We start from the raw sequence: 16,323 nt of genomic DNA, 5'->3' as shown, positions 1-16,323 counted from the left end.
TTGAGACACCTCTGTTGTCTGTTACTAGAATTTTACTTTAAAAATCAGTTTCAAAGTTCTTGGTTCTCTATTAAGTCTCCTATGCTGTTTACCAGATAAGAAAATGGTTACTATCATATTGTTTATCTTTCATGTACCCTATTACTGCAGTACTCTGATCTTTATTTTATCAAAAAAGGGTCACAATTACACATGTTAATATGATCCTCACAGTCCATGTGAGTAGCTGTAATGGAAACATTGCCCCATTCAGTGCATCACCTGCCCTAATTTTCTTGGAAGTAGGCATTGTTGTGTCTTTGACAACGTATTCGCGGCCCCACAGGTAAGACTTAGCCTTTGACTGTTCAATTTCCCTTTGAAATGATGGGTTTTGCAATTCCATGTAGTATTCCATTGTCATTAACTCTACTCATTCTCATCCAGCAGGTTTGAACATTCACAGGTTAATACAGTAAATATAGTTTTGATGTCTTTGAAATGCGGATTTGTTATTAATATCTAAAACCTGTCCAGACATTTGTTTCCATAATGAAATCTGTAGAAACCTAATTTTCCCAACAGAATAACGCTAAAATTTTCTGTATTCAGTTTTAATGGATTATCTTCGGTAGTAAATTAAAAACAAAAAACCACAACTTGCATCAGTGCTGTAATTTATTTTTCATGTTGAAGTAATAAAAGTCTCTGTGAATAAGTATAGTTACATTTGATAATGATTCAGTTGGTTAGTAAACTGAAGGCAACTGCTGTATGCTGAGATGCTGCACATGCAGTCCACCTCCCAAGAACAGCTCTAGCTCACAGCCATTTTGCATGAAAGCAGCTCAAACTGGTTCACACATCTGTGGGAATTGTCCTTCTTAAAAATCCTGCAAAAGTGGGATGATTTGTATGGTTGAGGCTCAGATTTTTGGAGCTTTCCATGGACAGAGCTCTGCAATGCCTCTTAGGGAATCGGGATAGATCAGCCCTTACCAGAACCCCAAGGCACAGGTTCTTCTGCTCTTCCTCTTTAGCAGGAAATATCTACCCTCTTTTTTCAATTCTTTCTGATTGTCTTTTTTGAAATGCTTAAGTGTAGCCAGAGCTCTGGTAGTTTGCACTGCAGTTACAGTAGTGTGTAATGAATCATCAGCTGGAAAATCTGCAGTACACTAAAAATTTGGACAATGCAAAAGCAATTTAATTAATACTTAAATGGAAAACCTCGCAGGGGTCTATAGCACTTTTATGTTATTAATTCCATCTGATTTTTTTTTTTAATAGCCTCCACTTTAAAAGAACATAAAATGTCAAAAACTTCTGGATCACACATCATAAAGAGTTTACACAATTAAAGGACTTTTCCTGAGGACTTGTGTCCTCTTTCTTGAACAGGTAGTTGTCATCTTTATAATTTCTTACTTTACCAGCTGCTAACAGAAGAGAAATATTTAAATTATGGAGTACCAAAAAATTACCTCGGAAGGAGAGTTATTTGATGTAAAGCATGTGCAAATAGAAACATTGGAAATTATGTAGATTGTCACATTTATGAATACGAATACTCCTTTTCTTTCCTTCATTCCCAATTTCATTTGCTTTGTAGATTTAATAACTCTCTTAATCTCAGGGAAAAAAAGCATTGTATGAAGAAAGTATTCAATCTTTAGGGACTATTAAAGAAATATATGCCTAATACCTCACACAAAGGCATCTCCATCTCCTGACAAGACATCACCATGCATAGTAGGAAAATAAGAGGAGAAATAATATGGAAGACATAAATTTCTGGCACAACTCCCACAAGATGATCACATTTCAGCATAGATTAATCTGGTTTGTTGTTGCACTGGCAGCTTTTAAGATCCAGTCCAAGCACAGCAGGGCGCCTCCTGTGACCTCCCTGAGTGAGAACAGCCTTCAGCAAACCCCCTTGTTCTTAGGGATCCCTCTTACTCCTTGCCCATGAGTTTATGGAGGTCTACAAATAGCTAAGAGCACCCTGGACACCCAGTTTGTCTGCATCAGCTGAAAACAGTCATCAGATCACCTAAATGTGGGCTGAGGCTAAGCTCCCTAACCAGCAGTGTGGAGCAGATACAACAGAAGACTTGCCTCAGACAGCTTGGACTTTGTTACCTGTCAGTAAGCTTCCAGGCCCAGAATAATCAGATGGAAATAGTATTAGTTACCACTGAATAAACACACAATGGGTTAAATCAAAATGATGCTCAAATGGTCCTGAAACAAAGTTGCTGAGGAGGAGCAGTGTGGAAAAATTGCACATACGGATAGAAAGAGATGGACTGTGAGGGAGCTTTAAAGGGGACTCCTTGTAGAAAGCTGCATGTGCAAGTTCAGGAAAAAAATTAAAAGACAAGATCCTCTGCTTGGTACCTGCTGTACCAGGGCCAACATAAAAGCCTGTGAGAATTGGTTTAAACTCTGCTGTTTAACTTCCTGAAGATGTGAATACTGAATCAAAAGACCTGTTCTAGAGGAAACCACCAGAGCAGCAGGAAGCACTGGTATGGCTGGTGTAAGACGTGTGATCTGAACACCTAGCCAGCGACTCCTGCATACTAGGCTGTGCCCAGAAGAACAGCTCGTTATACTTTGAAGTAAACAAACAAATGGGAGAAAAAAGAATGGAATACAAATGGCTCAAAACAATGCTTTTTGATATCAGACATACTATATAGATAGCTTCTAAATACTCTTTGGTAAGAGTGCTTAAGTATACTTTATCCTAACGTGCTGTGTGTTTTCTGTTTTAATTTCATGCCTAGATCAATAACTAATTATAATTTGACAAGAAAAAGAGATTGCAATGGATATGATCTACCTGCTCTGCTGTTAAATTGTAATGTGGTTGGCTAGCTTTACAGTGTTACCACAATTTGTCTATACCATTTCCAGAGTCACCGTAAGAATCAGGAAATAAGTTTCTGGTGGATCATTTCAACACCACACAGAACTGTCCCAGAAGCCCTTTGTCTGTTGCTGATGGAAAAGGGAAGGTTTTGATGTCTAATTGCTGACACTCATTTGTCCAGGATTCAAAGAGCTTCCATCTTGGGTCTTACCACCAGATGCAAATTAGGGAAACTCTATCCAGGACCATAGTCATTTAGGCAATGATTATTGAAGCAATGTATCCTTGGAGAATCTGAGAGTACAATTGCCATCACAAATAACATCCGTGTCCTTCTTTAGGCCTATCACACAAACTCACTTGCTCCCCGCAAATACACACAGGTGAGAGAGGTTTTCTCCCCTGCCCTGCAAACTTGTTAAGAAATGGACAACTGGATATGTAAAAAATTCTCTTCTTTGATGTTCGTGCTCACCAGTCATTAAAGGGTTACTTTTCAGAGCAGCACAAAGAAAGAAGAGCTGGTTGACCAAACATTTTTTTCTTACAAAGAAGTGTCAACCCTGAGCTTGTAATTAAGAAGTTAAAATCTGTGATTTATATATATATTTATATATATAAAAATAGATGATCGTACTAAGACTAAAAAAGTGAAAGAAATCTCCATGTCAGTACTATATATTTGTTTGTTCTGAAATTTTGTAGAAGAAATCCTTGTGACATTGAAATTAACTGATATGAAAGATGTAGTTAGGTGTGAAACACACTATTGATCTGGTCGCTGTTAGTCCATTAGAGAATTGCTGTCTTGGTAGGATAATGAACATAGTAGCAGGAAGTCCTAATCGATGTCAGAACAGTGACAAAAGGAAAGAGATTATATCACAAGAGATTATTTTCTGTCCAAACCCTTGAGGGGAGATTTGTCAGGAGTGTTGTTTAGCATTACCACCACGGCTGATGGTGAGCTAAGTGGAAAACTGTGCCAATTGTATAACATGGATAAATCCTAAAAGAAGCTAGGTGAAATCATGCTACTACTCAATTTTTTACTGGGCATTAAGATTTAAATCCTAAGCAACTGTAACATGATACTCTGAAGCTAGTGGAGTTACTATCATACTAAAAGATAAACTTATTTTTCAGCTTCTCTACCTTCATACCAATCTGATGTGGTTGGCAGATGGAGTGCAAGACATTCACCATTGAGACATATTTTTGTGTTGGAAAAAATAATCCAGACTTCCTCTCTATAGCAATGATCATTCTGATGACCTGAATCATCCTACAGAAGTTCCTAAAGGAAACCTGGCTGTCAGTGAAGAACGGTTGCATTTTTTTTGTTCCTTTCTTGTCTTTTTTTTTGTTTCGTTGATATTCTGTTGAAATGCAGCAGCCTTGAGTCAGGCCTGATTCAGAAAGAAAACCGTTTTCTTGGTTTCTTCCCCCCTCCTTTTTCTTGTTAGGGAAAAACACACACTGTAAGATCCTTTTTTACTTTTGCAGCATAAAAGGAAATGAAGCTCAGAAAGTCTCCTGTAATAAAAGTTTGAGAAAGAATTCTCTTAAGAGTGGATATCATCTTCAGAGTTATCTGAAAAAAGCAGGAAGCAGTTCAGTCTGGCACCCGGTACTCTTTGGGAAAACAAAAAAGGGAAGCAGGTTGCAGTACTGCTCTCTTCTTGTAGAAAACTGCAAGTGTTTGTGGCATGGTCCATTGTCCAAGAGTATAAGAAAAGAATAAAGTTGGCTGTTTCTGCAGCTAAAACACAGTTTCTCCAACCAGATCCAGGATTATCTCCACTGTCTCTGTAGTATGAGACTGACAAAGACGATGAGCAATGTCTGCAGTGACGAGCCAAGCTCTGTGGCTGAAGCCTCCACCTCCCTCCTGTCGGAGTCAACCGGTGGTGCTTCGGTGGTGACAAAATCAAACTCAGTGGGACAGATGTCATCTGTACAGCCGCTTCCACTGCCCGAGCCACTGGTTTCATCACCTGGCACAAAGAAGTGAGGGAAACAACATGAAGGCCATGGGTTACAGCGTTTGTTCCTTTTCTTCATCCCCATTCCACCCAGCACCCCAATGCAGATGAACACCTTAGGAATGGCAAAATGTTGGTGGTGCTTTCATTCAGTAAAGCATCCAAATGAAAGCCACTGTAACTTAATTAGGTGATTAAATGCTCTTTTGAAAAAGGAGTGGACTTCTGGTATTATGGAAACCCCTCAGTGTCTTTATGCATTTGACATGAAGATAATCAAGAGAAGGAAAAGAAACGAATATATAACCGGAATTTCATGGGACGGAAAAAGATTTTGTTGTTGTCAGTAGCACAGAGCACAAAGACCAAAGAAAGCCATTGCAATGGAACTGATTATAAATGTGTTCCAAAAATGCACTTATTTAATGGTTCTTACTTGTATCCTGGAAGTTGACATCATTTCCATTATATGCATTCTTCAATTTGTTAGTCATGACACGTAAGGCCATGATTTGCTGTCGAATGAAGGTGTCTGGCCTTGTGATGTCCACATCTACTTCTGGATTGTTGATCTGGTTGGTTAAGCCATCGTTCATAACCTCAGGCAAGTATCTATGTAGCAGGATGAATGATTAGTTTAAAATGCAGTAAGGTTCAGAAATAAGCCAGTGTACAGTAAATGTTGTGCTAAGCAATTTGACACTGATAATGATTACACATTCTTAAACAGCTCCAGTGAAACCATTTTAAAAATGTGGTTTTTAATTTTACAGACTTTAAAGGATCTTTTTTAGTTGCTCAGCTGTATGGAGACCAGAAAGGATTAAAGCTCTCTGCATAGTCCCCATCAGGTGCACTGGCTCTGTGAACTATGGAAGAGGCTCACCAGACAGCAGTAAGTCACTGCGTCTTCAGATTCTCTACTGATCTGAATGATTGCACACTAAGTTAAGCATCTAACAATGCATTCTTCTGGTCTTATATGAACTCCTTTGTTATGTATAGCATATTTGCTGTTCTGAGATAGTTTAGAAGGCTATCTTGAGGCATTAGGGCTCTCTTTGTTTAAAGGAAGCACCTAATTAATTTTCTTCTCCAGTTCTTCCTTGCATCCCTTTTTTGACTACAATGAACAACATCTCCAGCTTATCTGATATCCAGGCCCATAAACAGCGTTGTGAGTTTACCAAACTCCAGTATTCTCTTTGATTTGGTCCTTATTCCTTACAAACAGTCTGTATTTGCATCTCCCATGTGCTTTGTGCACAACATATTTAAGGTATGGTTTTTCCTATCTGTCCACACATCTGAATTTTTTATTCAGGCTCTTAGCTTATCGTTTCCTGACTACTGCAGCATTCCCTTCTCTGACCTTGGCAAATCCAGTCTTAGGCTGCTCACAGGCAGCAAGTGTGCTTTTGTAGGTCTCTCTCCCCTGCAAAAATCATCCCATGCCTCCAATCATCCTACAGTAAAAGTCTTCATCATCTTTTGTTAAATACGCACACTTTGTCTCCTGCTGCTCTTTGTCCTCAGGAAACTCTCCTTATAGGCACCTGCAAACCTACCTTTTTCCTGCTTTGAATCTCTGTTAAAAATTAGCTGTGCATTTCACAGCTGCTAGGCTGATAAAGGGCTGACATTATTTCGCTGTGCTGGCATGGTATCCTGAGAAAATAGCCTGCTTCCCTGTTCTTTCTCGTCTGTTTTTACTTACTATCTTTGTCTTACATTTAGACTGCAAAGGATTTGGATTTACCCTTTGTTCATGTCCTTTATCAGAATATGATCTATTTTGTAATAGTTTGCATACCAGGCTATCCTACTGATGTTTGTGGGACTCCTCATGTGGGTATGTGCTCAGCCAGTAGTGTTAGCACAGTCTAGCCTACCAACGGCAGACTTTCATGATGCCTGGTACTGACTATTTCACTTCACTCTCACTTGTGCCAGACCAATTCTAAATCAGTGTTCAAATCTGGCATTGGTGTCGGTGTTATGTTTGTATTGGTCTGGAAAATAAACATATCCCTTAAAAATAAATGTGAAAGTATGGGACAAGAAAGGATTTTCTCCGCTGAAGTCATGGTTGAGGGAAAATAAGTTCTGTATTGCTTCTGGACGTTCACAAAACGATGACTGCTTTGCTGCACCAGTGAAGGGCTTAGTCTCATCGTAATAGGTCTTTGCTCTGCAAGATGAGACTAATTTGTCATCAGTGGCCTTTGAAAGCTTACATGAGGATAATCCCGGGAGAGTGTGAACATATGAGAACAAAACATGACTGCCACTAATACCCAGCCTCAAACTGCATGTCCTGTTGTACCACTAGTACCATAACAAGAAATAACAATGCTGTAGGGATCCCATCCAGACTCTTGTGGTACGGGCTTTACGGTAAGAAGAAAGAGTCACCTCCCCTAGTACAGAGGACTGCAGACCACAGTGTTATGAATCACCAAAGATAAAAATTGGAAGTAATTCTGCAGAGCTGCTTGGATGCAGCAGGACAGAGACCTTGGCATGCAGGGAAGTTCTGGGCTGCAAAGGAACTGCACCTCCATCTGCCACACACCTCTAAAATGAAATGGCTGCTGTAGACAAATTACTCAGCCCAGAAGTTAATCAGTGGTTTCAAGGTGCAGTTGATTAAAAGAAGTAAGAATGTAAAAATTGTCCTACTGGCTCAGAGAGGATGTCCATCTTGCCCAGTACCTTGTCCATGACAATGCCCATAGCTGTTAGCAGCTAGAATTGAAGTTGTTGAGCGTTCATGCAGATTACTTTAGGAAGGGTTAGTTGCTCTTTATTGCATGCCATCCATGAGAAGCTATGGCTTTCTCTGAATGGCAGTTCACAGGCTGTCTTTGACTGATTTATGTTTGATTTCATCTTCTTCTCGTCATCATCAATAATAAAAGAAGAATTTACTGACTTCTTAGTAAGCTTTTTATATGAAGACAATATGAATTAGTCTGGAGCTTTAAAGCAGTTAGAGAGTGCTCTGGTGTGTGCTTTTTATTGAAGTTCATATTCTGCACTGTGATCAGTGTCGATCTGATGTCCTTCTAAAGACCATCTAACTTTAAATGGGCCACCCCATTCATCAGTAGGAAGTGATTCAGTCAGACTGTCACACACCCTGCAGTATCTGCCTCAGGATCTGTTGATCTCCAAAGCATCCTTGGCATGGAAGGGCTTAACCTCTCAGGAGAACCACCCAGTGCACCTCACTTGGATGTGTAAGGGAGCCATATTGGATGTGGATCACAAGAAATCCATTACCTTATGATTGCCTAAAGGTTAGGTGGATACTTAAATTCCCAGGTGAACGAGCCTCTTGGCATTTTAGGGCATAAGCACAAAAGAATTAGGGAGGCTGAAGATTAATCTTTAGGTTTATACAGACACTAAAACTTGTATGTCTAAATGCAGGTGTTTGCATATGAGCAGAGTCCCACTCTTGCCAGATCTAGTCAGCACAAGATCTAGTCAAAACTAGTCAGGAGTTTATTAACCAGTGGAGCACAGACAGCTGCTGGAGTCCCACGTGCCTTTGGCAAATGACTAGTTCATTAGATTTCATCTGCTGGGATTAGTTGCACATAGACATCTGGCACCACTTGAACGCTCTTGGTGACTCCCCCACTTCTCTGAAACATGTGGCTCTGCATCATATCTACAGGCTTGAGGGGGAGGTCTTGGACGTCTGGGGCATATAAGATTGTATTAGGTGTCTTTCTTTAGGCAGCTGAATTGAGTCTTGAGTGCCACTGTAGCCACCAAGGTGTATGCTGCTTGGTGTCCTGTTGCTGCTCCTGTAGGTTCTGGGTATTCTGTAGGTCCGGTGTCTTACTTGCCAGCTCTGTGATGGTGTCCTGACTGTTTAGGCCATCTCACATAACAGTAGGTAAGTGTGTTTAGGCAGTGGAAAAATCCCTCGTTGAATACACTGACAGGATATTGGGACTCTCTTCAGGCACCTTAACACCATTGATTTTTAAAATGCTCAAGCAGTTCTAGCCGAGCCTCTGGTCCAGATGGCAGGTAGTGTCCTGTGTCATACTCAATCTCAGACATACCAGAGAGTCTCAAATGGCACTACTCTTGCTTGGGCAGCACAAATGACTCCTTGTTGTCTCACCCATATTTAAGTGCATGAATTTACATGTCTGAATGTGAAGCAGAATTCTGCCCTCATTACTGAACGAGTTCACCTGTTTCCCCTGGAGGAGAAAATAAAATGCAGAAAAGCTTATATTGAATGTAAATATCTCTGAATTGTTTTCCTTTCTTTAAAGGACTGGTACAAGGATGGGAACACACAGCTCAAGGTGTTTTGCAAGTGACAGCCTCTGAGAGGCAGCCCGGCACATTTTCTGACAAGAGCGTTTTGATGTGTGTGGGGTAGGGTTAAGCGACACCAAATTGGAAGCCATGTCTTGGGACCACTTTTTGACAGAAGATTTGTTGCTGGCTAGGCAAAGTTGTTGAACACAGCTGCTTTTGCTGCAGCTCTGTAAGTAGAGACACCCCTGTGAATTTTAAGCTTCGCTGCTGTTTCTGCTCTCATTAATGATCTCTTTGTAGGCCTGGCCATTACAAGAACTGTATGCCCATTATAAACAAAAAGAAGAGAAATGCCAACCTGAATCAGTGTCTGCTCTTTGCATCCTCCTAGCAAAAAAAGATATCAGCTTTCTTAGCCCTCTGAGTATAGAGAAGCTGAACAATATTGTTTGTTTTCTGCTGTTTGCTCCTTGCTCAGCTGTGTCAGGATTTTAGTGTAATTTACATTGTTTTCTAAAATATTAATGCTTTCTGTTCCTCTTAGCCTTTCCACAGTTCTAGCTTGTCTCAGCAGACACAACAAAGATGTCTTTTGGCACATCATAGAGAAGTACCACAAAGCCTATTTAAAACTACATTTTTCTTTTCTTTAAATATCCAGTTAACGTTCCAGCGTGTCTGCTTCCTTTTCAAGTCTAAAAATGATGAATCTCTCAGGTCATTTATACAAAGGCTGTAGCTATGAACCACCCTTCCCCCCAAATAAAGGAGAAACCTGTTTTTTTGAAGACATCTACCTTAAAGGGCAGCATTTTACATATTTTGCTGCCATAGCAGCTGCTTACAGTACAACTGGAGCATCACGCCTAGGCAGTACTGGAGTTTTTCCAGATGGACAGAATTGTAGGCAATAGAGCACAGGCTTACTGAGGTTGGGCTGGGGGTAGGCAGTCACATCTGGTCCAGAAAGATAAGTGCAGTAGAAAATTGGCTTTTTTGGCTAGCTGGATCACCTCATCTGATTCTGTTTGCTCAGGAGGTAATCCCTACAGGATATTTTCCATTGTTTTCCCCCCCCCCCTCCATCCTGGAGAAAAGCTTGAGGAGACAGAAGGAGAGGCAGAAAATGCTTATCTGCCATTTTGTTGAAAGGTGCAAAAATAAACTAAAGCCATCACTTAAGAACAGCCAGTTTTCACACTTGCCAAGAAGTGTTTTATTACCACTTTCACTAGTGGTGCTAAATGGTTATCTTTGCCTACCTCCAGGTAAAGGACATCCAACGCATTCTCATTGCAAGCCTTGCTGGTCAGCAATGAGCAACTTTCCTAGGGCAGGCACTGATGTGGTGAGTCTTTCTTCCCACCTGAATTCCACCAGCAATTAAAGGCTTTCTGCTGGGGAAGTAGGCACTCCATACATGTGGCAGGAGAAGAAGAAAATTTCAGGCTAGCTCAGACTCTATCTTGTGTTTGCTTTGGTGAAATACCTTGTAGTTTTGAGCTAGATGTTGAAAACAAGGTTAATTTTTCCTTTTGTTCCTTACCTTTCTCTATTCCCCCCCCGCGCCCCCCCCGCCCCCCCCCCCCCCGTTTATAATTACTGTCTGTCTCAATTTTATTCCTTCTTCACTGTGCTCAGAGGAGTGATAGCTTCTTCAAGGAAAGGAATGCAGGTTTCATCTCTTCCACAGATTGCAGTCTTCCAGAGCTAAGGCATATTAAGAAGTCTATAGTCCTGTTGAGCATGAGCACCAGGATGATAGTGCATGAGCACAATCTCTCACGTGGTTTCGTTGAAATGAGTTGGCTGTAGCAATTCAACGTTTATCTCCTGACCACCAGAGTGGTTGCAGATTTGGTTACTACTCTCACTTCAGTAAAAGTCACTTAATCAAGGGCTAATACCTTGGATTTGGTTTAAGTCCTAAAGCCTGAATTCCATCATTCTTGGGAAAATTCCTTAATTTCTGGAGAACGTCTATTAGTGAAGAGGTTGCCAGCTGTTGTTAAGAATTTATCTGCATGTAGGGGAGGAGCTAAACTTATAAAGTTTGGTCTTAATGATGTTTTTTAGATCCTAAATATCTTTAAAAAAATCTGTCTCTGTACATCTGGAAGAATAGCTTAATTCTTTAAACACAGAATTATGTTCAAGTTCTTTTGTGAATACTGATATGATGGGGAAGTCCTATTGGGCATCTCTCTAAAAGGCACTTTGTCTGAAGTAGCTATTATTTTTTTTTTTTAATACAGATTTTTCAAAAAAAGAGATTAATCCACCTAATAAATGTTTCCCCCATTTTCACAGCACTTGGTTTCTACCTGATATGACTGGATTAAAACCATTCTTCATACAGGATCAGTAATGAGCCAAGTGCACCCTTCCAGAACACCAAATAGATGACTGTTACCCCATGATTATTCACAAATTGGCAACCTTCATTTGGCGACCTGGTGTCACTGTAAATTAATCATGGTAGCAAAGTAGTATCTGGGGAGTGTAATAACCACAAGTGACCTTGGTATAATGCCTCTCTCAGGAGAAAGCCTAGCTTTCATTTTCTGTGATCTCAGGTTTGTAACTTTTCCCCTGTAAAAGCATCATCAAAAGGTGATGTGTAAAATGAAACATGGGGCATAATGTCTATCTGGCAATTCAAAGTTTCTAACTCTATACCACCACAGGATCTGATCAAAAAACAGCAGCAATTTCCTTTCTCAACAGTAGCTAACACCATGCTGTCGTCTTACTTGTAGTATTGATGTCTAGGAAAACAGGAGGTGGCTAAATTTCCTTTTTTTCTATCATGGGCTTTTGTCATATTCTCTGGAGTTCAAAATGTAGCTCCTCATATAGCACAGGCAGGCTTATGACGTGACACAGTGAACACTAAAAGTTGCATGCATATTGGCTAGATTTTGCCACCCTTGTTCCTGTGAACTAGCATTTCATATCAGATATTAATCAGTATGATCAAGAAAACTTTTATGTTTTTTCTTTATGCTGCAGTAAATGTCCTTGTTCACCAGCCAAGAGGTGATTTTGCATCTAAAGCTAGTTATCTTCAATAATATTTTCATTATGATTTTGTATACAGGCCAAGGCATTCTGTGGTAGCTCTCTGATTTATTATTATTCTCTCCACCTGAAGCATTTATTGACTACTGTTAATAGACTATGACTATACATTTTCTCTGTGAATGGGTATGAAATAGAAACTGGACAGGGGAGCAGTGGCTGGCCCTGCTAAAACTGTATTTTCAGGTGATGCTTTGTAGCTGTGATTCCACATCCAGTGAAATATCTGTATTAAATTAATCAAGGAGATTATCAGCAGAGAATAGTTTTTCTCAGCAGCTCCAGAACATTAATCTCAGAAGGGGTCATGAAAATAACCAGACTTCTCGTACAATAAATACTGCAAAAGGAAGGTGAAAAACTACATGCATAAAATGCACCTCCGTAACTCCCAACAAATGTGGAAGTTGTGCCAGATCCTTCAGTGCAGGAGCATAAGATGGCTGCAAAGTGTTGGCCAGACATGCTACAAACATTAGTGTTGGTCATGGAAACCAGGAGGGATATTAGCAGGTTTGACTGCTCTTTTGTAGAAGGAGTAGCGTGTATCTCTTATTAATGCATGTATCCTGATGTGACTCATGGCATCCAGCTGGAAGGCCTGGAAACTCCGCCTAGAAACTCCATTTAACTTCTGCAGCACACTGGCCTAGGGTCATATTTTACAAAGCCCACTGACAAGAAGATATATAATAGAGGAAGATAAAAAAAAGTTTTTATTCTCTCGTCATGCTGCTCCTTTGTGATGAGTCCTGTAATAGCCAGATGCTCCTCCTAGCTGTCTTTCTTAGAGTCCCCATTTCTCTGGATCTGGGACTTAGGAACTAGGGGATTTCTCTGGATCTGGGACTTAGGAACGGAGCAGTGACTTGTGCTTTTGGACAGATTTGTTCACATGTGTCTCAAAGTGGGTTCAATGGGCTAGCAGCATCCCAAACAGCCCTCTGCTCTTGTCTGCAGAACAAATTCTTTTGAGCATTATGTAGTAAGGCTAGGAAGAAGGGCATGTGTTCAGTGCAAAACCTCCCCCTGTAAAGTGTACTCTTTATAAAAATGATTAGATTATGGGGTTGGTGCAATCTATGTATCTGCCCCATCCACCCATCCACGCAAAATGGCATTTAACAGGTTTGTGAGTTTTTTCCTATGTTGTCTTATTTTTCCTGAGTTTTTATACTTTATGTTCTTGTCTTACTTTTTTTTTCTTTTGGTTGTTGCTATTGGCTCATTTTTGTATTCTGGCTTCATATGTGTCATCAGGTAAAAGGAAAATAAAGATTCCAGTCCCCGAGTATCACTGCTCTCCAGATTGAGCAGTCATCAGACACTCAAACCTCTCTACTCCTCCTGTATTCCCAAGAACACAGGCTACTGCTGCAGACCTGAAACCTGACTGCCCGTGACGTGGTCCTTGAGCCAATTTCTCTCTCTCTCAGCAGGGATAATCAGATCCTCTTCTCTGTCAGCTGATGAATCCACACTGGGACCTTTGGAGACACCTGCTCATCTGCCAGCTCCAGCCTTGCCACAGCCAGAGCCAAGCAAACTTCAAAATTAAAACTCACAAAAAATTAATCACAAACAATGGCAGATGACCACAGTATCTCTGATGAAGTAACATAAGGTCAAGCCTTCTACACAAGATAAGTAGGAGTTACATTTTTCTCTGCTAGCTATTTTTCAAGTTGTTTCTTTTTTCCCCCCTCAGCAAATAGCCCTAAGCTTTGCCAGCCAATAGCAAATAGAGCTGAAATTCCAATTTCTGTTTCATCCCAGTATGATATCCCGAGAGTGCAATTGCTTCACAAGCTGTCAGTCCCAACACAGGGATGCTAAATGGAGCTAAAGAGCTCTTTGAAATCTCAGTATAAATTATCCTTCTGGAGCTGAACCAATGAACATTTTCTGTGTTCACATGCTGACATGCTGTGCACATTTACCCTGACTCACACTCTGGCTTTAATGGCATCTTGACAATAAGTAATCTCGGCTACAAGCTGTGTGTGGACAATTACTTGTTCTCCCCATTTCCATTGCACTCTTATAAGGAGTTTTGTGAAATACCCTCAGTTTCACGATTGCTTCAGGCCAAATAGGGATTTGGACCGGTGTGGTGGAGAGGGGTCCACCTCACCTTGCCTTGGTGTGGCCGTTCCAGCAGTCTTCCTCGATTGATGGACCCGCTGTCACTCGCTCATCCTTGCAGATTGTGTAGGGTAATGTTGACCAGAACTTTTTAGAGAGCTTTAGCTTTTCTTTAATGTCTGTTACCTGATTAAGAGACAATGAGAGGGAAAACAGGTTAACAACATCAGCCATGCTAACTGTCACATTAAATAATAGGTTGTTTAATTCCATGATGGTGATGATGGTGAAGGTTAAAAGGGCTGAAGGTGCTAAAATTTAAATCCTTGTATTTACAAGCAAGGCACTCAGCATTTAGGTCCAGAGAGTACAAATAATCAAAGTCACCTTTTTCCACAGGCAAGACATTAATAAAAGCGTGTTACATCGTGCTCTTTCTAGTCTCCATTTGTCTAAGGTTTTCTAAATATACATCTTTCTAAGAATTAATATGCCTCACAGTCTGCTGAATGTAAATTCAGTTAAACAGTGTACATCAGATAAAATATCTCGCCCACCAACTTGGTCATGTCTTAGATAAATATTATATTTAGAGCTACATGCAAAGGTTCTGAAAAAAAGGTGCAGTGCTGAGCTGATGTTGAACTGATTTAAGATATGCAGGCTGAATACACTGCAGTACATTTGGATCTCAGCAACAGCAAGAAGTATGTGTATATACATGCCTGCAGAGACTATATCCATCTTTGCTTAGGTGTAAATATCTATAGCTGGATACAGACTTCAGGTTCAAGAAATGTTGGGGCAGTATCAAAACAGTTTCTTTACGTTATAAAGTCCTTGAACAATAATTTAATCTGGCATGATTCAGGCAGCAAGTAGGAACAAACCGAATTTCCAGCATCAACTTAATAAATAAATGCTGTGGCTAAAATGTTATCAGTTCTTGTTTTGCGTCTGGTGTACTAGAGTGGAAAAATATACAAGAATAGATAGAAAACACAACAAAGAACTGACTACAAAGGATGAATGGTGCCACTGTTGTTCTTATGGAAACAGATGCATTTCACATTAAGTTGTAATAGGATTTAGGGGAGCTTGTTGAATAGCCTTTAAAGGAAATCACCAAGCTTTATTCTTTAAAAAAACAAGAAATAAAAGCTCTCCATTCTTCCATTCAGTTTTGAGATTGGCTTTTAGGTTGTTGAGGTACAATACTGTACTCGGCTATTTATCTCTTTTATCTTTTGTTCTGAAGGCATGATAGCTCTCTGAGCAAATGGCCCACGCTGCTTTGCCATGCTTAAACTCTGTGGAATGTCACTCTATAAACCAGGAGACAGAAACAGCCAAGGATGTTATTTCAGAAGCACTGTCTGCATTTTCATCTGCAAGAAATAAGTAGGACAGTATTTGGCTGCATGGGTTGTTGACAGCGTTTCTTGCCATGATAGACACCTTATAAATCTCCTCCGCACCCCTTGCCAAGCCCCCTAGTTGCTTTGTTTTCATATGAGATACTAGCAACATTTGCAAGCCTTTAAAGTCTCAACAGGGCCCTGTCAAGCCAAAAATTCAATTCCAGTTTGCAAACTGTGGGCAAGCCTTCAGCAGAAGTGGAGACGGTCTTGGCATACCTGCCCTTTCTGATGTCTTTGGTCCGTAGGGCCAGGGTCTTTGGGCAGTCAACAGCCCTCTTCTTCCCCACAGAGGATAAAACACCCAAGGTCCCTACTGGTGCAACTAACCAGCATGAGCAACTCAGTTAAACCGCCCAGTATTCATGGAGAGGTACGTAAACTCCCGTTAGGCCACAATGCAGTAAATCAGATAAAGAAATCCTATAGAAAATATAGTGAGAAACATTTATAGGAAGGAGGATCCGTCCAGATGAGCTTGGGGAGCACAAGAGTCAAAGGGACAGATTTTCTTATTTATTGCTTGCGCCAGGGTAACTATTTACACAAGCAATCTTACTGCTATCAGTGCTGAGTAATTGGTTTTCAGAGCTTTGTTGCTAGC

General features: G+C 40.4%; 1 protein-coding gene across 1 annotated transcript in view; it reads right to left on the bottom strand.

Moving 5' to 3' along the window:
• Positions 1 to 639: 639 nt before the first annotated feature.
• GPC6 (glypican 6) overlaps positions 640 to 16,323 on the bottom strand; it is a 772,237-nt gene continuing 756,553 nt past the window's right edge. Inside the window, exons 7-9 of the mRNA XM_056329321.1 lie at positions 14,351 to 14,487; positions 5,282 to 5,457; positions 640 to 4,857 (exon numbers count right to left, since the gene is read on the bottom strand). Of these exons, the coding sequence (XP_056185296.1) occupies positions 4,655 to 4,857; positions 5,282 to 5,457; positions 14,351 to 14,487 (516 nt within the window). The 3' untranslated portion in view covers positions 640 to 4,654. The remainder of the gene's footprint in view (positions 4,858 to 5,281; positions 5,458 to 14,350; positions 14,488 to 16,323) is intronic.

The sequence above is a fragment of the Falco biarmicus genome, chromosome 2 (genome assembly GCF_023638135.1).
Source record: "Falco biarmicus isolate bFalBia1 chromosome 2, bFalBia1.pri, whole genome shotgun sequence".
Lineage (NCBI taxonomy): Eukaryota > Metazoa > Chordata > Aves > Falconiformes > Falconidae > Falco > Falco biarmicus.
The sequence above is the reverse complement of the archived record's forward strand: the minus strand, read 5'-3'. Positions and strand labels throughout refer to the sequence as shown.